The 24115-nt window shown below is 44.9% G+C and overlaps 1 protein-coding gene across 1 annotated transcript in view; it reads left to right on the top strand.

The window, feature by feature from the left end:
- The window catches only part of sbf2 (SET binding factor 2), a 111882-nt gene that overhangs the window by 50055 nt on the left and 37712 nt on the right, over window positions 1-24115 (top strand). The window contains exons 4-16 of the mRNA XM_036543284.1: window positions 5067-5201; window positions 6159-6269; window positions 8105-8210; window positions 15379-15511; window positions 16195-16303; window positions 16511-16624; window positions 17152-17229; window positions 17701-17814; window positions 18732-18860; window positions 19497-19595; window positions 19753-19957; window positions 20923-21032; window positions 22582-22731. Coding sequence (XP_036399177.1) covers window positions 5067-5201; window positions 6159-6269; window positions 8105-8210; window positions 15379-15511; window positions 16195-16303; window positions 16511-16624; window positions 17152-17229; window positions 17701-17814; window positions 18732-18860; window positions 19497-19595; window positions 19753-19957; window positions 20923-21032; window positions 22582-22731 — 1593 coding nt within the window. The remainder of the gene's footprint in view (window positions 1-5066; window positions 5202-6158; window positions 6270-8104; window positions 8211-15378; window positions 15512-16194; window positions 16304-16510; window positions 16625-17151; window positions 17230-17700; window positions 17815-18731; window positions 18861-19496; window positions 19596-19752; window positions 19958-20922; window positions 21033-22581; window positions 22732-24115) is intronic.

Raw genomic sequence — 24115 nt, 5'->3', positions numbered from 1 at the left:
TGGTCTTCGTTTGGCTTACTTTACTGTTCCTGAAATGTACTATATGGACTGAGTCATCGTAAAAAAAAAAAAAAAAAAAATCTCTTTGTAAATTTACAGGTCGGTCTTTCAAGAGGAAAATATACAATGCCGCGCTGATTGCTTCATGGTGTTTAATTGACCAGAGCTGTAAAATGTGTCACCCTTTAAGGGATGCATTGGCTTTGAAATGACTGGCTGGAGCTCAGGCCGTGGTGCTGAGTTGCCCTGTTTATCTTTAAATTTCCTGTTGCCTGCCTGGAGTTCAAAGATAAATAGGATGCACTCCTATGTCATTAAGAAGAAGGATGTCTCTGCATGTGTCTTTTCCATTAGCAGGGGGAATCTAAAAGCATATAACATTCAGTGGATCAGAGCACACCTAGGTCTATTCTTTACCGTTACAGCAATGTGTTTATCTTATTGAGTTGTTTTTAATTAATTGTAATTGTTCTTGGAAAAACAAAAAAAGTATTTGTCAATGACCACTAGAGAGGAGAGTTTTTTGGCAATACTGCCTTTTACAAGACATAATTACAGATTCTTGGTGCTGTACCCCTAACCTGACACTCTGCTCGAGTTTTACTTCCTCATAGGACAGGCCAGCAGCCCAGATGGACTGCATAAGCCCATTCTTGACAGAAATAAATTGACACATGAGCACGACTGGGGAGCTTTTCTTAATCAGCTCGATTTCTGTTACAAATTTGAATGCATTCAGAATGATTATTCACAATTTCGTAGGTAAGGTCCAAGTGAATGGTAATGTGTTTGTGGTGCTCTGTCCTTGAATTACCCCTTAATTTCACAAAAAAGTGATTTGGTGTTCCTCCACAAAGGGCTCATCCAATTAAAATAGTTTGTTGGTTGCCCTGGTAATGCGGCAACAATCAGACTGCACATTTTGATGCAGTGAATCACATTCTGTTTTTTTTTTTTTTGCATCTGTTCTTGCTGCGTCGAACGTGAGCTGTTTCACGTTAAGTCTGGAATGTACATTAGGTCTCTTTTCGCTGTGTAGGAAACATACCAGCGACGTTAAACATCCGCTTCAGTCAAGAGAGCATTGCAAATGTTTGTTTCCCTTGGTTCAGAGCCTCAGCAAAGAAGCAGAATAAACTGAAACACAGCAATGTAAATATGGATAATTGACTGGCAGTTGTGCCGTTGTGCTGTAGCATCCGTTGCACTTTGAAGTTTACACAGCCCCCCCCCCCCCCCGACAAGCAATCACAGGCACCCTCCCCCGGTCAGATGTCGTGCCGTTCCGCGATGACCCGCAGCTGTTTGGTGTTATCGTTCTCCTGGGAGCGATCAGCGAGCTCATCCGCGCACATCGCGGTCCCCCACGCGGTCTAAGCCAGCGTGATTAAACGAGAATCGCGATGCACGCAAGACTTGGTGTCATTGCTAACATTAACACTGGAAAATAACTAGAGGATTGTAGGGAGATTCATTCACACCTCATGGGAGCCCCCCCCCCCCGCCTCCTCCACATAATCCAATTTTCCCTCTAAATGCACATTTTTTTCCTTATACAGTACCAGTCACAAATTTGGACACACCTGATTAGGATAATGGAAAACATGCATTCAACGACATTTTGATCTAAAATTTGATGCTTCAAATTTGTTTTTAATATGAATAGTGAAGTTGGTGCCTATTTATGAATTTCTTTCCAAAAAAAATCTATTTTTAAAAAAACATTTTTTGGCTACTTTAAATAATCTAAAATATAAGCGTGATTTGTTTAACACTTTCTTGGTCACAGCATAAACCCATTTGTGTTATTTCATAGTTTTGATGTCTTTACTGTTACTCTAAAGTGTGGAAAAGAGTGAAATATAAAGAGTATGTTGTACATTATGAACGGGAATATTCTCACTGAATGGGGATGAGAAAGCGGTCAGAGGGCGTGGAGTCGTTGGAGTGACAGGCCCCACCTCACTGCACCGCAGCGCGAGACAGAGGCCTCTGACTAATGTGGCAGCGCGGGGCTGCGGGTTCGACTTGTCATCACTGGAGAGTTATACATTTTAGCCGGGGGGGGGGCATCTGCCAGAAACAACCATATGCTTTTTTGTCACAATCTTGAGGGAACGTTGGGAGATAATGGGCTGGAATTTTCTTCCCCAAAACAGAGGCGCATCTGCCCGTCCTCCCTCCCGTCCATAAGCTCTACGCGTTCTGTGCTCAGTTATCCTTCGGCTGTGCATCAGATCGGATCTAATCGACCCTTTTGATTAAAGAGTTTGCGGAACAACGTCACACCATCATGTGCTGTTTGCAAAAGTCATTAAAGAAAGAGGGCACTAGGTTTTCTATGTGGATGGGATGTGACAGTAAAACATGTTGCAGTGTTATGCTGGGGTTCGAACCACCATGTAAAGCCTGTACTGACCTTTACAGACCTTCACTGAAGCTCATTGCCATTTGAGTGCTGCTACACTGGACGTCCATTCTAACCACTGCGGTGCTATGTAGGACAGTATCTGAGTGATTTCAGTGATTCTAAGCATTTCAGTAATAATTGCAATTTCATTTTCTTGATTGTCTTTATTATTGTTGCACTTATTTTGTTCAGTATGGAACTCCATTGTGTCACTGGTTGATACATGTTCAGATTTTGTTGAATCTGGATAAATTGTGAATGTAATGGTTAATCGAAGCAATGTATTTCCCCCTGTCATTAAACCATATCTAGTCTATGAAATTGAAATGTGCACTGTTTGAAAAGAGGCCGAAACGGATAAATAAGGCTGATGCTTCCTGGTTAGGTGAGGAAAAAGTAGATTGAGTTTAACTTTGACATTTTGATGGAGGCATGTCCTGGGGCAGTGGGTTTAGGAGGACAGGACAGTTCATTCAGTGCCCAGTCTGTCCCTGCGGTGAAGTGGGGTACCAGGGATGCCCCATGTGCCGTGTGCTCTGTCTGAAAAACAATGAGGTAAGCCTACATTTCTCAGTGAAGTATGGATTTGCCGGTTTCTATTCTTGGTATGCTGAAATGAGTCTTTTGGGGTTCCAGTTGTGCTATTTTTACGATCGCCTCCTTTGACACATCTTTGCAGGGAATTCACTTTTGCAACATATAAATGTTGCCAGATGTAAACGAACATATTTTAAACCACTTTGTTCAACACTCAGTTTGTATTAAAAAAACATCTTTGGCCGAGTTATAACACCAGCCATATAGGGGAGGGTGTTTGATTGCATAAAGAAATTCATGTGGACTTTTCATGTCCTACCCACATTTTATTCACGGTAACTTGTCCTTTTTGGTTTCATAAATTTGATTCTTACCTGCATAAATAGTCTACAAAGCTCCTATAACTTTCAGTGGTCATATTAAATAATTGACAAGCTGTAGCTGAAAGGATAAATCTTACTAAGTATATTGAAGTGCTTATTGACAAAAATACAGCAGTGTTGTTGTAAGGATTTTGGTGCTCACATTGCATTTAGAAAGGCAGAGGATCATTTGATCCTCTTTACATGCAATGTAACAGCATTTTTCATAAACAGTAAGTTGCATTTTTGACTTTCAACTGTTAAAAATCCCTTTAATGTCATGTGCAGTTAACTCACGCTCTGAATCCTCTGGCCCAGTTCCTCTGAGAAATGACACTAATCTTCCAGTCTGAGGACTCATGTCTGCTTCACTGGAGACACCACGTCCATTTTTTTTGCTTTATTTATTTGCCATTCATTTCACAAGTCCACGTCTGTGTTGTTTTTGCTGTAAAGATTACAGCCTCCTTAGCTCCTCTAATGAATGTTTCAACTCTTCAACTCTGCCGAGTATCTGTTTTGATTGGTATGGATTTGAAAGAGATATCAGTCCAGGATCTTCTCTATTCCATATTCCCTCACTGACAGCGCATTAGAGGGAACTCAGAACGTGTATCTGTGACAAGGTGGCTTTGTGTCTTCCGCGAGAGGGGAACGCGCTGTAATCCGCAGCGGTATTGTCTCGGCCTGCTTTGGAGTCTCTGTGACATTTGGAATGAGCACCGCTCTCCGATGTGACCGGAATGCGTGGGTAGCGCCGCCGCGTGGCGGGGAGGACTGGAATGGAATGCCATGCCGTGACCCTCCGTGACCTGATCGTACGAGAAACATTGTGAGTGCTCGAAAGCTGAGATGAGTAATCGGCTGTCCGGGAGAGAGAAACATGATCTTGTGTCTGGACACCCCACCCCTCCCACCATCACCACCACCCTCAAAATTGCATTAAGCTGCTTGCTGGATGCTCTCATCCACAGCAGTTTACAATGCAATGGCATGTGGAGAAAACAACGGGTCGGTGTAATCCTAAATATGGAAGTGTTGTACTAATACAGTTCAAGAACCAGTACAATAATTTGTTAAAGTAATACAGGAGAAAGGGAAAAGATTTAAGCGCAGGTAAGGGAGCCATGATGCAGTCTGAAGAAGACGGTCTACAGTCTGTGGCAGAAGATGACCTGACCACTATTGGAAACCGGGGTCTGCAGATCCCTCAAGGTGAAAGACCTTCCTCAGTATTGTTAGCACTTGCTCAGGGCTGTAGACTCACTGGTACAGGGTGGCTGTAATTTGGGATGTCTGTGGGTGAGGGTTCCTGTCTCTGTGCTGAGCGAAGGTGCTCAGGCGGGGCACTCAGCTGTGAGGGTGCCCAAAGAGGTTATGCAAAACTGCTCTCTCTTGGACCAGCTCTGTAAGGTGCACTCTTACTCCAGGTTGCATTACCTGGTTGTGTTAGCGGCATAAGAATAAGAGTGAACTCAGATAACCTCCTGTATTGGTTTGGGGAGGAGCCTCATTTACGGTACCTGTTTTTTTGGCTGATTTCCTCACCTCTTCCGATAAGTTCACTGTGAACTCTGAGCCATTATTTGTCAACGGTAATTAACACGTCTGCCCTTTGTAGGATCGCATTGGTTGACAGCTTATTTCGGAATCGATGAAATATCATCTTTCAGTTAAGCAATGAGGACATATGAGGACACACATATGAGGACATTCACATGACAGTATTCCCACACAGTTTGTTCTCTGTTTTTCAGGGATCAAAGACGGTGGAGACAGATGGGGATGAAGATGAGGAAGAGGAGGGGAACGGACTGATCCATCCCGCTCAAGTCTTTGCACCCAAAAGCCTTATTCTGGTGTCCAGACTGGATTTCCCAGAAATTTTCCGGGTAACATGAAAATATGTCTGATTCAGTACCAGCAAGACAACCTAGAAAAAGAAAGCTGTAAACTATATGGTTGCAATTCCTCATTGCAGTCTCAAGACTGCAGTGCCTGTAGCCGTTTGTTGATTTACACTTAACTTGGGATATCTATATTTTAACAGGTATGCGGTGTAAAATCTCATTATAAAGATCATTTTAGTTCATTTTTCACCTCCTTTATCTCTCATGGAATGAAGTATAGGTAATTCTGCTTTAAGATGTCAAAGGTGACATGGACAGCTTTCTAGAATTCTCTGTGCTTGGCTCAGAGTCAGATGGATGAACTCAGCCAGCCCCACTGCCAGCATATTACTGTCAGTCCTCATGACCTGCACTGAAAATTACATTGATTTTGTAAGATCCATGTGGCTTCAAACAACACACTTCATCTTATGTAACTTTTTTATTTTTAGATTTTTTAATGTCATGAAATGAGAATATAAAAGGGGTGTGTGTGTGTGTGTGTGTGTGTGTGTGTGTGTGTGTGTGTGTGTGTGTGTATATGTGGATACTGTGTTATTTATCCAGATTCACTGGAATTACAGTTCTTGTAATTCTTAGTTTCATTAACTTGGCTGTGCCTAGAGATGGATCACTACGCTGTGAACAGCCTTTGATTCAGTACAGTAGAACTCCTGCACTCCAGACTGCCCAGTCTGTGCTGTGGATGTGATCGGAGCTAGTAGATCCAGCATATCCCACTTCTACTCCACTATATCCACTAACTCACTTGTCTGTGTCTGTGTGTGCCTGCGTGTGCGTGTATGTGCTTGTGTGTGCATGCGTGTACATGCGTGTGTGCGTGTGATGCACGTGTGTCTGTGTGTTACGCGTGTGTCTGTGTGTGAGTATGTGTGTGTCTGTGCGTGAGGCAGTATCTGTGGGACGGGTTGGCTGAGGCTTCTCCTTTATGGTTCACAGGGGTGCTTGGGCCTGATCTACACAGTCTACATCGACAGCCTTAACTTCCCCCTGGAGGGCCTGGTGGCTAATCTCTTCACATGCCTCGTGCCGGTGTCCGGCGGGTCCCAGGTGAGGGAACACTAAACCCAGCGGTTCCAAAAGTACCCGCTTCTGCAGGGGGGTCCCAGTCCAGCCGTCATCATCCCTGTGGTCTGCCTGCCAGACAGATAGAATTCCACCCCAGACTCGAGGTCACCCAGGGTTAATTCGACACTTGGATTTGTTTCTTCAAATAAAAGACAAACCAAGCAGCTAATAAATCAGAGTTTTTTTCCTGCGTTTTCAGAAATTTCACGTTTCATTCAGATGGGAATTGAATAGCTTGGAAAAAAAAGAAAAACTTTGTGTGGTTCGTGACTAATCCAGAAGTATTACGATTGTGTTTATTTTTTATGAGCTCACAAAACATTCCTTTGTGAAAGTGCCATAGCAGTTAGCATGGCAGCCACACACATTTGTTGCTGTGCCTATCATAATGCCCCTGGCTTGCGTTATTATAGACATCTGATCTTGAACACGTCATTAAATATCCACACAGGAGGAAGGGCTCAGTTGCTTGAGAAGGGATTATTCACTTGTGCTCTCAATTTCAAAATTCGGCTCTGCTTCATTGGTGCCAGCCACTTCAAACAGCGTCTGTCACAAACATCCCCAGCAGAGAGTTTCCGTTCATGGGAAAAAGGGGAAAAAAAAAACTGAATTTTGGTTAAAAACAGACTGAAAAAGACAACACTGTTTATTCTTTCGGTGTTAGTTTTGTTAAAAAAAAAAAAGAATGTGGCCTCGTTAAAAGCGAAATAACTCTTCCTGTGACAATCACAATTTTGGTGTAATTTACAGTTAGATACATTTCAAAAATTCCTCCTGAAACCATTATTCCTTCTGTCCGCACCAAAGGACAATGCGCAGATCAAATAGGAAGTGAATTATAAATCACTGGAGTCGAACACCAATGGTAACGCAAAAGAATCCAAGGAATCATGGCACTAAAGGGACACATTCTGTCTCTGTGGAAACACACTCTCAAGGAGTAAGTTATGGAGGCTCCTCAAAATTAGCTTCTTTCCACTTTGGTTTTCAAGAACGGAGACTTGAATTCCCTGAAATTGCCCATCTCACCTCACAGGGCAGCAGCGGGGAGTCAAACCGAGCGTGCCTTTTATTTGCTTTTGCCCCTTCGTGCGTAAAGGTTAAGCTAATTCCATCGAACTCCAACCGTGCTGTGCTCTGCCTGTGCTATTTAGGTTATGTCAACATCCTGGTAACTAAGGGTGGCGTAATCCATAGGCCTAATTTCAAAAGCAAATTAAATCCTGCGGTCGGTGGTATGTGTGTAGGCTTGTGTAGCATGTGTTTTATTCATTGGGCGAAGTTATGCTGAAAAGCACACACACAGCATAATATGAGTCATTCTGTACTACAGTATATCATAGTTGCTTTTCCCTTGTTTTAAAGCAGGTGACCAATGGCTGGAATCTGGTTTGCGCTGGTACTTATTATGTAAAACCAGAGTGGGGTTTGAGCAATGTGACTTGTCCTTGGCTGAGAAACAGTCGCGTGCACTCAGAAGAAAATCATTTTTGTCTTCTGTGAATCCGGGCCCAAGTGCGGGCGGTTGTGTATTGGAAGCCATCCTTATTAAATCAAATTCACATTGTGCTCTTTGCTCAGATGAAAACTACAACTGACGCGCACACACACACACACACACACACACACACACACAAATGCACACGTGCACGTGCAGACACACACTCACAAACGTTACTAATGCTGTTGATTTTAAGAAAAGGTCACACTAATGAGGGCATAATTACTTTGCCGTTTGCTTCACAGCTGCACATCTCTGTTTTGGGTATTTGCCTCACCCCCACCTGGCTGTTTTTTTTTTCCCATTCTTACAGAAGCTCTTCTCTCTGGGAGCAGGGGACAGGCAGCTGATCCAGACCCCTCTGAGCAGCAACCTGCCCGTGACAGGGAAAAGTGTGGCTCTGCTCTTCCAGCAGCTGGGTAGGTCCTCATGTTGTCACGCAGCAGAATGTGCCTCCCTCTCTCCCGCACAGTCACTCACAGTGGCTCCCGCAGCAGTGAAACGCAGTAACAATGTTTCACCACAAGAGGGTGATGAGGTCAGCAGCGTAATTTCAGCATGAACAGCTTTTGCTTGTTAAAAAACAATTTGTGGGATTTGTGGGATTAGTACTTTTGCTGCGTGATTTAGCTGGATCTTCCTGTTTTATTGTGTTTTTATAAATTTTTCATGCTGCTGTGTGGTATTTCGCTATAAATCCTCTTCATGCTAGTAGTATTTGATACATGTGTTTCCTGTATATGCTGCAGATAGAGTGCATGAGAATCATGTTCAACTGGATTGTCATCCGATGACAAACCTGTTTGTTTTACCTCTGGAGTCAAGTCTTTATTGAAACAACATTGTAGTTCGTTATTTCCCAGAAAACCTTACTTAACTTTAAATTTATTGCAAGAATAACAACGGTTATTAGTGCATTTATTGTATTGGTAGTCATAGTAATATTGTGAGCAGTGTAAACGAATCCGATGAAACCGGAGATTGCGTTGAAACAAATCATATGTTTGGTTTAGCCATGGCCAGACTTTTTGGAGGAGCATCACCGATTAGTCACAGTTTTGTAAACATTACATTTTAGAATGGTGCTGTCGCTCACTGATTCCAAGAATCAAAAATAAATATGTGGCCAATCAATCCAAATGCACTGACTACAGTTAAACAAACTTGTTTCAAGAATGCGTCATTTAATTAGTGAAACAAAGCACAAGCAAGAGCCAATGTCCCGTATTTAGTCTGACACCTCCACAAACTTTTAAATACGCACATTTTTTTTAACAAAAATAAAATTAACTGTTGGACAATGGTTTATTTATATGTGAGAAATATCTAAACAAACAAAAATGAAAGGCTGTTTTTTTCATTAGAAAAATCAAAATTTCATTAGAAAAAAATCAGTGTACAGAAACATATAATAAGCTCCTTGCAAAATGGAAAAAAATGAATCAGCCACATATTTCCCTGTCTTTAGCAATCAGACCTAAGCATTTATTCTTGCAATGAAAGTGAAACACTTACGCCTACATTAGTGGGTGAAGTCGGGAGAAAACATGTTATTCACGTGCGGCGCTGGATCTGCACACTAAGAACACAGTGTGATGTTGTTAAGAACATTGAGCCAGTCTTGCATCACTCCTGTGGAGGAAACGACTTCATTAATGTCTGATAAGGATGTCAGTGCGGTGAGAGTTTGACATGTTTGAGTCCACCATAGATGTTGATGCTATTGAAATCCAAGGGAAAATTTCCGGCGAAAGTATTTGGAGCCGTGATGAATTTCTCAATCATGTGCGGTATGTAGGCTTCTCACATACACATGCACAACTCCCTGGCATTGAGGAGATTCCCGTTATAGGTGGGCTGAGTTCCCTCCCTCCTTGTTTTGACCATGGTGACATAGTATTTACACAGTACAGTTGAAGTGCTTTCTTGCAAGACCACTGGAGCTTTCAAAGACTTGCCCTCTTGTAAGACGAGAGAGAACTCTTGTGTAGAAGGAAGTGTGTCTTGACCCTTTTCATCACCGTTTGTAAGAAAAACTTTCATCAGAGCAAAACACTCTGCTTTACGTGGCCAAAACCTTTGTTGGTGGCTGGACCATGGCAGTTACAGTAGTGTGATAAAGGCAAATAACTCCTAGCCTTGCCCAAACACACAGCTAGAATTGCACTTGCAGATTGACATCCACAGTTTGCACATTTCTGGTTTAATACCTTGCCTGGGGCTCTGGAGGCAGAATAAGGGCACTGATTGTTAGACAGATCCATTGCATTACTGTTTCAATCCCTTGGTGTCAGCAGACAAAGCTGTCTTATTGCAGTCAATCAGTAAAAAGATACAGGTGAGTGCAGCTTCAGTCTTCATTTTGCAATTTGGCCGTTGCAATGTTTGTTTCGGTGTCAGGGTAAATCCAAGATGAGTAAAATTCCTTTGAAATAACGTCTGCAATTCATGATGTCTACAGTTCACCAATTCATTCTTTAGGTAAATGAGCCAAATGTAAGTTTTATTTGTCACCATGGCAACTGCAGTAGGGCAGGGACAGTTCTGATCCAGAACATGTCTTTGATTTGTGTCGGAACGTCAACACTGTTGCTGTAGAAAAAAAAGTTTTTCCAATGTCTCCTGGACGTACATGTTATTTCAAGGTATAGTCTGAATTGTTATAGACTAACAGGATGGTGTGTATACATACAGGTTTCAATTTAGTGGAATACCCCAAGATCGTATTTAAGCTGTGAACTATTTCATAAGATTGCAGCAGCATACACACAGCCCTTTGAGTGGATTAATAAATGCTAAATAAATAAATGTAAATAAAATGTAAATGATTATTACAAAAAATGGGTTGAGGTACCCCTGTTCCTTGTGAGCCAAAATCATACACTTTATTCCCCCCTTCTGTTATTCTCAGGTACTGAAAGGCTGCAGTCTCAAGAGGTTATTCCACACATCCATCTCAAAAAAAGCTTCCCGGACCAAGGCTGAGGAGCACTTTTGTACATTATAAAGTGTTGCATGGCTTGGAGACTGTCATAAGCAAGAGGGGCTGCATATGCCTTTTAATGACGGAAGTTAGCAAGAACATGGATGGGATAAATGCCAGACACCATGGGCCTCAGAGGCACTCATTTATGATTATCTTGCTCCTGTTTTTCAGTAGACCATCTACAGGACTGTGAAGGGTTCACTACCCAGTAACATGTAACATTCAAGATATTGTGCTTGCTTTGCTATTTTTTATTATCATTATTAAACTCAGTTAAACTGGATTTTTATTATTTACTTCATTGTCAGGAAGGGTTCTTGCATAGAGAAACTGTTTGTGTAACGGCAGATGGGTTGCAGTGTGAGGCCTGAATTGACGCAAATCCTCCTACGTCATGGATGAAGTGATTTTGGTTGTGAGGGCTCATGGGTCTGACATCCCAGTGATGAGCATGCTTAGTAACCTAGCCACAGCCCTTTTCAGTACCCACCCCACAATGTTGGGGGATAATTTTCACTTACTCACAACTTCCCAACCTTCTGCTGAATCACTGTTGTTTTCCATGACTCAGCAAAAAGATTTGGCAAATAATGTTGCTTGGTCATGCCTCTTGTCTAAAGGCTGTGTGAAGGACCGGGTTTATTAAACATAATTCTCACTATCAGCCATATAACTAGAAAGTCTTGAAGTGCACTTGAAAGAGGGAGTGATTTGCAGATGTTGTTTCATTAGTTTTATTTATGAAATTATTATTATTATTACAGCCGAAAGTTTTAGATGTGCTTCCAGCCCCGGTTGTTACCGGACCAGGACCTTACAAAATGTATCAAGTGTCTGGTTCCACATATTGTGAATGGATGAGAGCAGACTTGCACCAAACAGTGACACGCCACGCTCTCTGACTCGCCGCTTATCGTGGATTGTGTGATTGATTCGCTGACAGTGTTACTGTGTGGCTGCCCGCTTGAGGTGCGGTTGGGTGCAGCTTGTTGCATAAAGGTGTTGAATCGGAGTCGGATCCGTGCTCTGATTGAGTTGTTGTTGTGCCGGTGTAACCCACACTGGTCAGCTGTTTGGTCTTCACTTCCATTTTACTGCCCTGTTGTCTGCAAATCAGAGGAAACCGCTCACTGCAGTAGTCAAAGGTGAAATTCCTCGAAAACATTCTGTAATGCTTTGAATTTCCTTTGTGAGTGCTCTTATTTATTTAATTTTTTTTTATCTTTTTGCGGTACTTGAAAACCGAATCTTCTCACAGTGGCATATTTTTTAGACCTTTCCTTTCCGGGTTCAATAACAAGTGTGGGGTGCCCGGAGTTCCTCTGCATTTAATAGCACAATGTGGTCTGAAGCCAAACTGTTGTTTTTGGAAAGGGATCAAAGCTGGCATGGAAAGAGAAGTCGGTGGATTTTTCCAGAGGGTTTTATGAAGTATTGACTTGATTTATGGTATTAGACAAATTGGATAGGGGCTCAGTTCATAGGGATTTTAGTATAGTCTTGGCTTTGATTTGTTTCAAAATTAAGTAATAAGAAACACAATGCAAATATTCTGTAAGGTTTTATTTTTAGTCTTACTGATATACCTTGATGGAAAAGCTCTGGGATGACACATATTATATTGACCTTGCTTATTGGCCATGTGTCAAGCCCTTCTTTTTCAGGCTATCAGTTATGTTTAAATGAGCCAAGTATGCATGGACTCCATGCTGGAGTGTTGGAGAGTGCTGGGGAAACAGGTTTCTGATTTAGCAGGTGAAATAAGTACTGCCTTTGATTTTGCAGCCTTTCTACAACATTATTTTTTTTTAGAGCACAGTTGTCACCATGCTGTGTTGCCCGGCTAGACGTTCAGCTTGGTCGGCAGGGCTAATCCTACATTTCAGCGGAGCAACCATTTCAGTCAGGGAGAAACTCTGATAGGCTCATTAAAGTGATAAATGGGGGCCTCTTTGCAGTGGAGCTCTGATGCTTGCCCTCAATCCAGTTGCCTCCGCCCTGCACGCTGGTGGTTAACGACTCGGAGCGCAAGTAACAACATTCTGCATGCGTTGCCCTGCGGGCAGCCTATTCACCCCGTGGTGCGGTGTCACATGAATAAAGCGCTACGAGGCCAAACCTCCCAGCATCCTCCCCTTTCTGAGTCTGGCCACCTTGGGTGAGCTCAGCACTGTCGCTGTGGGTGGGTCAGCCCCGGGCGTTTGAGCTGTGACCGCACTCAGGGTTGGTATAACCAGAAACGGAATGTTGATTTATCTTCACCCACCAACAGCTGACTCACCCGCCAACCAGTCAACTCCTCTGTCAGTGGCAACAGTCTCTGAAATGTGTGTTCTTATCATCTGGTGCTGTGGGACATTTGCAAGGGCAACAAGGCTGGCACCCCCTCCCCCCCAGTCCCCTTGAATAATTTGTGATAGGAACATTGTTTAGGCCTATGCCTTCATCACATGATGGGGTGATATTCTTTCTGATTATACAGTCTTCCTCTCTGCTACACAATCACCCAGCTTGGTTTGACTTCAGTCACTTTGCTTGCTGAGATTTCTGTCCTGTTGGGATGAATTCTGCTGAGTACTGAATGGACTGAGCAGCCAGTCTGCCTCAGAGTCAGGTGCACTGCGTGACAGCCGAACAGCGCAACAATCACAGATACCATAAATGGTCATTGTAAATTAATCGTTGCGGGGGAGCTTTGGTTAGGGAGAAGAGTCAAGTGAGGTCACGGTCCTTGTTACTAGGGTCTAAAAAAGGGATTTACGAGGCGATCCAGCAATGGCCCACAGGGGGATGTGTGTCACATTCACACACCGCTCAATGCTAAAAGGTTGCCAAAAGTCGATGCTGAAAAATTTCCATCGACTCTGTCATGCTCAACAGGAAGTGTGGGCCCCACGGGGCGCAGCGGCGAGTCAACAGGCCGGCTGTTTGTTGTCTGCGGCTATTGTCCGTCTCCCTCCTGCGGTTTCTTGGGGTCAGGCGTTAGCGTTTCCACCGAAGAAGACTCCTCGAGGTCAGAAATGTGCGCGTCTGCTCCAAACACTGGAGTGAAACTTCAGCCCATATGCTCAGAGTCGGCGTAGGTCACATGTCAAACACCACAATGGGTTTATTCGTGAAACTGGTTTGGGTCATCATATGACTCAGCGACATGGTATGGTAACAAAGTGTTAAGTGAGTACTGTCTTATTTTTCCTTTGTTCAGTTTGAATAAAACTGTCTTTGGCACAACACTACCCTGAGTGCATAATGCAATTTCATTAGTCAGTTTGGCCACTGAAAGATTCTGGAAAATCACAAGATGTGTTAGGGAGTATGGAAAGTTACAGATTTGATTAAATTGGAAGATCTCAAGGTGTGCACTAATCAGAGACAGTGTTCATTTTTATATCTCTGTTCCTGTTTATTTGTGAACCTCCGAGCTTGACACAGTCAAAAAGGAACTGGGGTCTCAATAATTCCATGGGTATTTCCGTCAGCATTCTTCAAATTTTTTTTTTCTTTTTTCTTGTAGCGCATGATGAATTGGTCCGTTGGTAGTGTGATAGCAAACAATAACAGGAACTGTAAACTTGGACTGTCTGGACTGTCATTATGGTATTTGTCATTTTTCATATTCTTTCTCAAAGGATGTTATCCGCTGAACTACTTACAGGGACATTTTTGGATGTTTTTATTTGATATCCGGAATGCTTCCGCTATACATAAACATGGAAGATACTGAGATGTACATTTTACATCATAGTTCTTAACATTGTTGTACAGTGCTTGGGTCCCTTACTCATCTTACATAGTACTTAGTTTCTCTACTGTGAACAGCTGCTCTTGTTCAGGAGAACAGAGGGTGCACTCTTTCTACCCCTTCTTTCTTTCTTTCTTTTTTATCCCACAATGCTCCTTACCCTTGAATCAGTCTCAGACTTACATTTTAATAAAACACATGTCAGTAACATTATTGTGAAATTTTTAATAATGCCTTGATTTGTTTCATTAGTTCCTGCACTGGTTTGCTTTTACCCTGGGGACAGTTTGGAATGTCACCATGGGGCACTAGGAGTAAATTATCAAATGGAAGATTTTATCCAGTACTTTATTTATTCATTTATCCTGTCCTTGGATGTTGCCAAGGTACCTGGAGCAGTGTTTAAGTAATGTGTACTGGTAAGATACAGAGAACATTGGGACATCTGGATAGTGATGCACTATAAAATGGAGAAAGAATGTTGTGTTTGTAGAGTATTAAGCCCATTATTTCACTTTGAATATCAAGTTTGTCTTCAGTTATTTGTTAAACAGGGACCTCCCATAGACTCTGAGAGTGTTCATCACTTTTCCAGGGAAAGAGGCACAGATGAATACCAGGCATACCACATCTGTCTTTTGCCTTGTTATGGATGTTAAACTGGACTAAGGGTTTGCAATACCTGTGTTCTGTCACCTAAAGAAAAAAATTTTTACATCAATTTTCTTTTAGTCCTCTCAGAAACAGGGTATTTGTTTTCCCATGAAGAATGATTAATATGTAATATTTCCGGAGAAATAGCATTTGTTGCCCAACAAATGCTTTAATAATTACATATTTTTGGGGCCCTTCGTTTCAGGAATCCAGAACGTGCTGAGCTTGTTTTGTGCAGTGCTGACAGAACACAAGGTTCTTTTCCACTCCACGAGTTACCAGAGGCTGGGAGATGCCTGCCGTGCTCTTGAATCCCTCATGTTCCCTCTCAAGTACAGGTGAGGCCTCCCCCCACTGTGGAAAAATACTGGACACTGCCCTCTCTGGCTCTGAAGGAAGACGTGTGTTGAGTGCCCCTCACGTGCTCATGTGACTTTTGGAGCTGATTGTCAAGTGGTTGGCTCTAGCAGTTTTGTCTAGCGAGAGAGTCTTTTGTTGTGTAAATTTTGCAGCCTGGCCAGAAATGTCATTCAGAGGTGGTTGTGCATTTCAGTGCTTGCGTATACACTCTCTGATGAATGCAAACCAGGAGTGCACGGGACTCTCTGCTTGTACTCGGCTGGTTCTTTGTAAAACGTCTTGCTCTTCCAGAGCGTCCCTGTTTCATCATTTTCCTGAAGTAGAACTGCATGAGCAATTGTAGAACAATGTAACCTCGGTCAAAATGTCTCATGTGTTAACCTGTCTCGAAGCTATTTAAATAAAGCGTCTCTGTGTATCTTGCACATCTATAGTGCAGTATTTTGCACATCTTGTGAAAGTAACGATATGGTAATAATGTGGTAATGGTGCAGATCACCTGCACCCCCACCATTGTGAGTGGATCGTTGCACAGAAACAAAGAGAAGGTTAAGAGCTGAAACGTCAAATGACTAGCATTCGGTTTTGTCCATTATCTGGTGGTGTGTCTCGTTTTTGCTGCATTTTGTAACGATTCCTTTGTTTCGCGTCTCAAACTCAGTTACCCGTACATTCCCATCCTGCCCTCACGGTTACTGGAAGTGTTGAGCTCCCCGACTCCCTTCATCATCGGGGTGCACTCCATATTCCAGAATGAGATCCAGGAACTGGTGAGTGCAGATGTGCCTCTTGGGGGCTGAGCTGCCAACGGTTCATCACGTAGATGTGCTTGATTATGTCAGTCCCTTTCGTCTGCTTTTACTACTGCTGTCAGACTGACACCTGAGAATCGCAGAACACTGATTTACACTTTGTTTTGAGCCCTAGAGAAAATGCTGCAGGTGCTGTTGTGGACCGCCGTATTTTTCGTTTTCTAGCTGGACGTTATCATCGCCGATCTGGATGGAGGAACCATAAAGATCCCAGAGTGCATCCACCTGTCCCACCTCCCAGAGCCCCTCCTCCACCAGACCCAGACAGCGCTGTCTATGGTGATTACCCAGCATGCACTGCAGACTCAGTTCCCTCTAAAGGGCATAGATTGACCTCTAAACTGCTAGTTGCCCTCTACACTGAAAGGAGATCCTCTGAGGGAAAAGAGTCTGGCTGGGTTGATGAACCCTCCGCCTCAGTTACTACTCTTTCACTGAATTATAGTAAATGTTGGTTGTGTTGATTTTGAAGAGCAATGTTGTTAGCCCCTGGACCATATATTTAAGTCAAGGACTTTTCCATCTGTATTTATACGATTGAACAAGTTATCTCTCATGAATGACAGATTAATTACTTGTTACTGGCAGATGCTTAACAGCTGAAAGAACTGTAGAGATTCCAGTCTGTTAATGCAGCAATGTACAGTATATGTTACTGGTGAGCATTTTTTTCCAGGGTTTTTCAGTTTTTTCAAGATTTCAAGATTTTTTTTATGGGAAAATTAAAGGCATTACATTTTTAAAAGCGAGCACTAGGGGCCACCATGCTAGCTCTGCAAACATAAAGGTTGTCTCTTTCCTCAAAGGTTTTGCATCCGGACCTTGAAATAGCAGATAACGCTTTCCCGCCATCTCGCACAGCCTCTACCAACCTCAAACTGCTGGTAAGGATTAAGGATCAGTAATGATACCCCCTGTTTTACCCGCCCAGCATACAACTCACCTGAGAGAGCTTTAGGGTGCAGTATTGCACCTTCCTCTCCAATGTTAAGCTTATTCATGAATAGAAATATTCTCCTTTTCTCTTTTTCAGAACAAATATGGACTGATCAACTCATGTGGGCAACAGTAAATAGTTTTTAGGGGAGAACAAGTCAGATAGAAACTTGAAGTGAACTTTTGTTTTTGCTCTTTTTTTTCTACCCTTACGCATTTAAAGTATGCCCATATGTAAGTTAAGCGAGCGCGTCGAATACAGCATGCTAGCAGTCCAACTCGCGTTGTGCTCTGACCGTAGCGGCTTGTCACATAGCGATTCGGTGTACTGGCAGAGCATTCTCACGCTTCTGTTGGAATGACAGGGCTGACACACGCGACGCTAACAGATCTCGCGGTCCCCCCATCATGTCTTCCAGGACAAGGAGGTGCGGGCCGTGTTCCTGCGGCTGTTTGCGCAGCTCTTCCAAGGCTACAGGTCCTGCCTGCAGCTGATCCGCATCCACGCCGAGCCCGTCATACACTTTCACAAGGTGAGAAGCCGGCCATCACCCGGCATCTTCAACCCCCCCCCCCCCCACGGGTCCTCCCACAATCCCGCTGGAGCCTCCCAGACAAGGACGAATGTGCTTGGTGTTTGTGCGTCCCGTTTGAAGCGCCCCGTAGGAAGTGTGATACTCCATGTCACGATACGCTATCTGTGTTTGTGTATGGCGTGTTTCCTCAGACTCCTTGTTTTGCTGAGAGCCCTTAAATATGCGTCTGTTATGCCGTTTTTCATTTGTTTGTTTGTTTGTTCCCGCCGATGTGTCCTTGGTGACGTCTTACCAAGCCCTACCAATGCACCCCCCCCCCCCCCCCCCCCCCGCATAGCTCACATTCTTGGCCCGGAATTGACCGTGTTTTCCCTGGAGCCCAGCACAACCGGTTTCCCTGTAAATTGTTTACTGTGAGACAGACAGGTATTGCATATTGTTGGATATTTTGTGGTTGGGGTTGAAATCAGCCCTGTCATCTTTAATCTGTTTCTTCTTATGATAAAAAATGCAATTAAAGAGATATTTCATCAACTTTTTAATTATAAGCCACAAGTTACCTCTTATGGATGATGGATGATTCCGCTTGCAGCGTTTGTGATGATTAATAAGATAAGAAAACCGGTTCTTGTCATGGTAGGCTGGGCTGCACCAAAACATGTTTAGGAGCTGTAAAACATTCCACAATGCCAGCCTCTTGTTTTCATGGTAGTCAGATGCAACAGAGACGAAATGTTTCACTTTGGATCAGTGCCATTGCCTCCCTCACCGGCCCCGTCTTGATCCGACTGGTTCCGTGCTGTTGACTCACCTGTGACTGGCTGCCTCTTTTCTGCTGTGCTTGTGATGCAATAAGAGTAGTGATTTTAGAGTAGTCTTTTACCCACAATCCCCCTTCCCTCCCCCCTCACCAGACGGCCTTCCTGGGCCAGCGAGGCCTGATCGAGAACGACTTCCTCGCCAAGGTGCTGGACGGCATGGCGTTCGCTGGCTTCGTCTCCGAGAGAGGATCCCCTTACAGGGCCTGCGATCTCTTTGACGAGGTGAGGCGCCTCTCGCACATGCACCCCCCAGTGCCACCCACTGGACCCGTTTCCATCCACAGTGTATCAGGTTCTGCCAAGCTGGTCTGGTTATGATGGGTTATGCAGAGGTTGCCAATTTCCTGTGGGATATATTGCACATGTGGTGCAGTAGGCTAACTGTCCACATTGCATTTCTGGCTATCTGCGTCACATTTTCTGTGTGCACCATTGCTTTTTGTCGCTTTCGATTTGCAAGTGCTTAACCGCTGTCGTACCCCTGGGCAAGGTTCTTAACTCGAATTACCTCAGTACATACGCTTCTCTATAAGAGGATAACACGTAAAAATAGTAAGCTATCTTCTGCCAAGTGACAAAACGTGAAAAATGCACGACGGACGCGTACCTGTCTGGTGACGCCAGCGACGAGGCATTCGAAATGATGAATGAATAGAGGGAAGAGCAGCTTCCCTGACTATGTAAGGTGAGAGCGGGGGGCCCTGGATGGAGGAACTGCTGGTGTTGATGTTGGAGACGGGCCGGGCTTTACGCTCTGCCCCGTCCAAAGTCTCCACAGGAAAGACGTCGCTGTAGTGCTCGCTTCCCTCCTGGCTGTTATTGTTCCAGCAGAGCCCTTGTTTTTCCCCTCTCTGGTAGCTGGTGGCCTTTGATGTGGAGCGCTTTAAAGAGGAGGAGGAGAGCCCGGCCAAGTTACAGAAGCGCATCCGGGAGCTGTCCGAGCAGCTGTACAAGAATGTGAGTGGCGCCCCCGTTCCCAGAACGTCACGGCCTACCTGTGCGCCTGTTTTGCCCTCGCTGACTCATCTAGCCCCCCCTTCTCCCTAATACATGCTTGTCAAATTCACCAGCAGTGTCCAGTCAACTCTGTTCTCTCTGGCTTGTGTTCCCGCAGGAGAACCCCAACCCTCACATGGCCTTCCAGAAGGTTCCCCGGCCCACGGAGGGGTCCCACCTGCGGGTGCACATCGTGCCCTTCCCCCTGCTGGACGAGGGCCGCGTGGATGCCCTGGTGAAGGAGGGGCTGGCCAAGCACTATGGTGCCCCCACTTGTGCCCGTGTTGAGAAGAAGTGTGTGGTTCCCGCCGGGCCGCCTGTGGGTAGGTAGTCACCGGTGCCCTCTGCTACACACGACCCACTGCGGGGTCCAGTGGTAACCCATCCCCCACACCCTTTCTCAGCCACACTGCACACATCACTGCAAGATACAGTCACATCCATGTGGACAGCACACCTGCGTACGCTCTGTACTGCGTTGCGCATTGTGCTTTTCTCCCATGCTCCCAAAGTCAGAGCTGAGAAGCTCAGAGATCTTTCTGGTCTAAGGCTAAACTGGGAGAGACCTGCCTGTCCTCAGGTTATGATGGGAGGAACCTGCTTGGCCTCAGGTTAAGGTGGGAGAGACCTGCCTGTCCTCAAGTTATGATGGGAGAGACCTGCTTGGCCTCAGGTTAAGGTGGGAGAGACCTGCTTGGCCACAGGATAAGGTGGGAGAGACCTGCCTGACCTCAGGGTAAGGTGTGAGAGACCTGCTTGGCCTCAGGATAAGCTGGTAGAGACCTTCCTGACATCAGCCTAAGGTTGGAGAGACCTGATTAGCCTCAGGCTATGGTTGGAGTGATTTCCCCTGACTGCACGAGCAGGTCATTAGTTGTCCGCTGACTCTTCCATACCCATACTCCCCCATAAAGCTGTTAGACAGACTGCTCTAGAGCCGGTCAGCCATCTTCAAATGGTCTAATGGAGTTGTCATCAGTAACTCCTCATTAATAGCGATTTGTCTGGAAGGCAGTCAACAGGGTTATTTGATACGGAGCTTTATCTGTATATTAGTCTAAAACTGAGTTGTTACTGACATGTTACTGAATCCAGGCATAGCAAACATGTGCCGTAGTAAGCCAGCGTGTGAGTAATGCTCCGATTGCGGTTCCAGTGTGCTCGGTCTGATTGGAGCCTTGGCCCTCAGAGACGCTTTTGCGGCAGGCTCGTTTGGGGAGCGGGAAATCATGCTGACGTGTCCCTGTTGTTGTCCCTTGTCATCGTCCCTGTCACCGTCCCCCTTCAGCGTCGATCATGGGCAAAACGGGCACGATCTTCAACAGCGCGCGGAGGCTGGAGGTGGTGAGGAGCTGCATCGCTTTCATCTTCGACAACAAGACCCTGGAGGCCGAGAAGGTGAAGCACCCGGCTTGTCCACCACACGCATCCCTCCAGCCCGTCTGTGCAGATACATCCCATAATAAAAGCCAGCAGCAGTCTCACCTTGACCAGTCTCTACAATGATGGATTGCTGTAGAGACAGTCACACACTCCAATACACTGTGAGATTCCTGAAGCCACTGTGACCAAGGTTAAAATGACCATTTTAGGGTCAAAGACATAATCCTTTTTAATATTCAACTATTTTTTTAATCTGTCGTCTGAAGGACCTATCAGTTTATGTTGCAGAATAGAGACCCACAGAGGTAATAATCCTTATAGACACATGGTGACTCTTTCTGGATTTCCTGCCCCCTTGTGTTGAATGGGACAGTAGCCAAGTCTGCTGATTCCCCACCGGGCTCCGGACAGAGGCTGCACACAGTAACCGTGTCCCCGCATGGCTAAGAAAAACACGACGCGTGATGCTAACAGCTCCCCTGAGCCAATAAACCCATCGCCTGCAAACAGCTAATGTGTAAAGCAAGCGGCAAAGACGCCCTCCTTTCTCACCCGCAAGTGCCCATAAACATGAAATATGCCGGGCCGGCGGTTTTCAGTGGTTAAAGGTTGGCCGTCTGGAGTTTGTTCAGGAAAAGTGCACTGATGCCTGATTGCTGGTGAGCCGCAGAATCAGGTTTTAGGGCTGCGCTCTAGCGGGGCTGGCGGACGGTTTTCTGCAGGTATGAGGGGTGTGGGGGTTTACGAGAGGTGAAGTGCACATCCATTTCCTCCCCTCTGTCTGGGACGTGCGCTTGAGAGACACGGGGCTAGGAGATCGGAATGCTATGTCATTGCCAGGGCTGGCTGATTTCAGTGATATGACTTTTGCTGTGTGTACTCTCATGTCCTTGTTTGTGCTGTGTGTGTGCCTGGGTATGTGCATCCTTGCATGTGTGGTTGCATGTGTGTGTACATGTGTGTTCTTGCATTCATGTTTTCATGATCTTGTGTTGTGTGTGTTTGTGTTGGCATCTGTTATTTTGCATGCATGCATTTGTATATGTGTGTGTGTGTGTGTGCATACGCATGTTTGCATGTGCTTGTGTTTGTCCTTGTTTGTGTGGGCAATTGTATGTGTGTGTACGCCTGTGTGTGTCCTTGCGTGTGTGTGTGTGTGTGTGTGTGTGTGTGTGTGTGTGTGTATGTGGGTGTCCTTGCATGCATGTTTGCATGATCTTGTGTGTGTTTGTGTTTGTGCCTGCATCTATTATTTTGCATGAATGCGTTCGTATATATGTCTGTGTGTGCATGTGCGTGTGCGTGTGCATGTGTGTTTCCATGTATCCGTGTGCATGTATGTCGGTATGGTTTTGTGTATCCTTGTGTGTCTGTGTATGAATCCTTGTGTATGCATCTATGTATGCTTATGTGCGTCCTTCTGTGTGGGGGCGTGTGTGTTCATGTGTATGTTCATGTGTTCCTGTATGTTCGACTCTGTGCCTGTCTGTGTGTGTGCTTGCGAGTACGTGTGTCATTGTGTGGCGTTCTGTGTCATTGCATGTCCCTGCGTGTGCGTCTTCAGACGCTCCCCGCCGCGCTCCGGGCCCTGAAGGGGAAGGCAGCCCGTCAGTGCCTGACAGAGGAGCTCAGCCAGCACATACAGCAGAACCGGGCCATCCTGGACCACCAGCAGTTCGACCACATCATCCGCATGATGAACTGTGCCCTGCAGGTGGGTATCGCTGTATGTCCCGTCTCCTATCACAAACATCACCGACAGGCCAGTGGCCCAGCATGATACACACCATGCACCGTTCATCACTCACGCATTGCTGTTAACTCCAAGTGGAAGTGATTAGTACATCTTTTTGGCTCAAGTGTACCTCTCACCTGGGATTTAACAGGTAAGCCACGAAACTGGCAGCGAGAAGCGATTTTTTCCCTTTTTTCTATGGCGGCCGCAACTCCCTCTTTCGGTGCCGCGTTGTGATTTCAGGAGTCATAACTGGATTTAATTTAGTGCAAACGCTGACATTTGTAGTTGTTTATAACACATCCAGTCCGTAATGGAAACCGTACGAGGGTGGACCGGCTGGCCAAGCTCTGAGCAGACGAGTCTGGCATGTAAATTTAGAACATACCTTTCACTCCGCTGTTTAACTGCTCCGTTATCTCCCCATAGACACTGACTTTGGCAGGCAGCAGCGCGGTATTGCATTTGCCTTTTTCTCTCCTCTGGACTCTCTGGATTCTCCTCTGATTGGCTGCTGTGAGTCAAGGATGTGTGTTTACTTGATTTTCTTGACATGATTTAAGTGTGTGTTTTTTATTTGTTTGTAATGCGCTGTCTTGTGACCGTGTCCTGGCAGTGACATCATTGTCATTTATCGTAAGCTGGTTGTTTGATGTCCTGAAGGCTGTTTCTTGGTTTCCATAAATATATATATATATTTTTGGCTCATTTTGGGTCGCGCTGTAGTGTACATTCTGTATAGTGTCAGTCTGCCATCAATCAGTACAGAAACTAGTGTCCCTGAGGAAGTGTGTCATATTTTATGATTTCCAATCAGTGTTGCCCTGGGACCGAATAAAACGTTGCACCCTTTTTACAGACAGTGGTTTTTAGTGGCTCACTTTGGATTCCTTGCATCTTTGGTTAGGTTATATTGGCCAATGAAACTATCCATACCCACATCTGCACATGCTTACCATTGGCTCCGTGAGGCATTTTGAGGTCACCAAACGTGTCACTTGTTTTCCTTCTTGTAAAGTAGGTCAAGTGGCATTAAAATCTGGACGTTTGGGCCGGCGGTGCACGTGCAGGTTTGTGTGCTGAATTAACAGAGAGGGAAAAGTACTGCACGTTCACAAGGCACGAGGCAAATTTCTGTACCAGCATGGGGTGAGTCTTGAAAGACTAGAGGGGACACATTCTAAAATGCAGAGTGGGCAGCATCCTTAGACTCAGACATCCTTACGTTACGTAATTTTAGAGCAGATGCCATTATCTGTGCCCCACTTGCAAATCAGACTTCTCCTCCTCAAACTCAGTCAGCCACAACACTTGATTGCCTTCTCACAGTCACATCAACAGCAGTATTTTCTGTAACTAAATA

Source organism: Megalops cyprinoides, chromosome 13, assembly GCF_013368585.1.
Source record: "Megalops cyprinoides isolate fMegCyp1 chromosome 13, fMegCyp1.pri, whole genome shotgun sequence".
In the NCBI taxonomy this organism is placed as follows: domain Eukaryota; kingdom Metazoa; phylum Chordata; class Actinopteri; order Elopiformes; family Megalopidae; genus Megalops; species Megalops cyprinoides.
The sequence above is the reverse complement of the archived record's forward strand: the minus strand, read 5'-3'. Positions and strand labels throughout refer to the sequence as shown.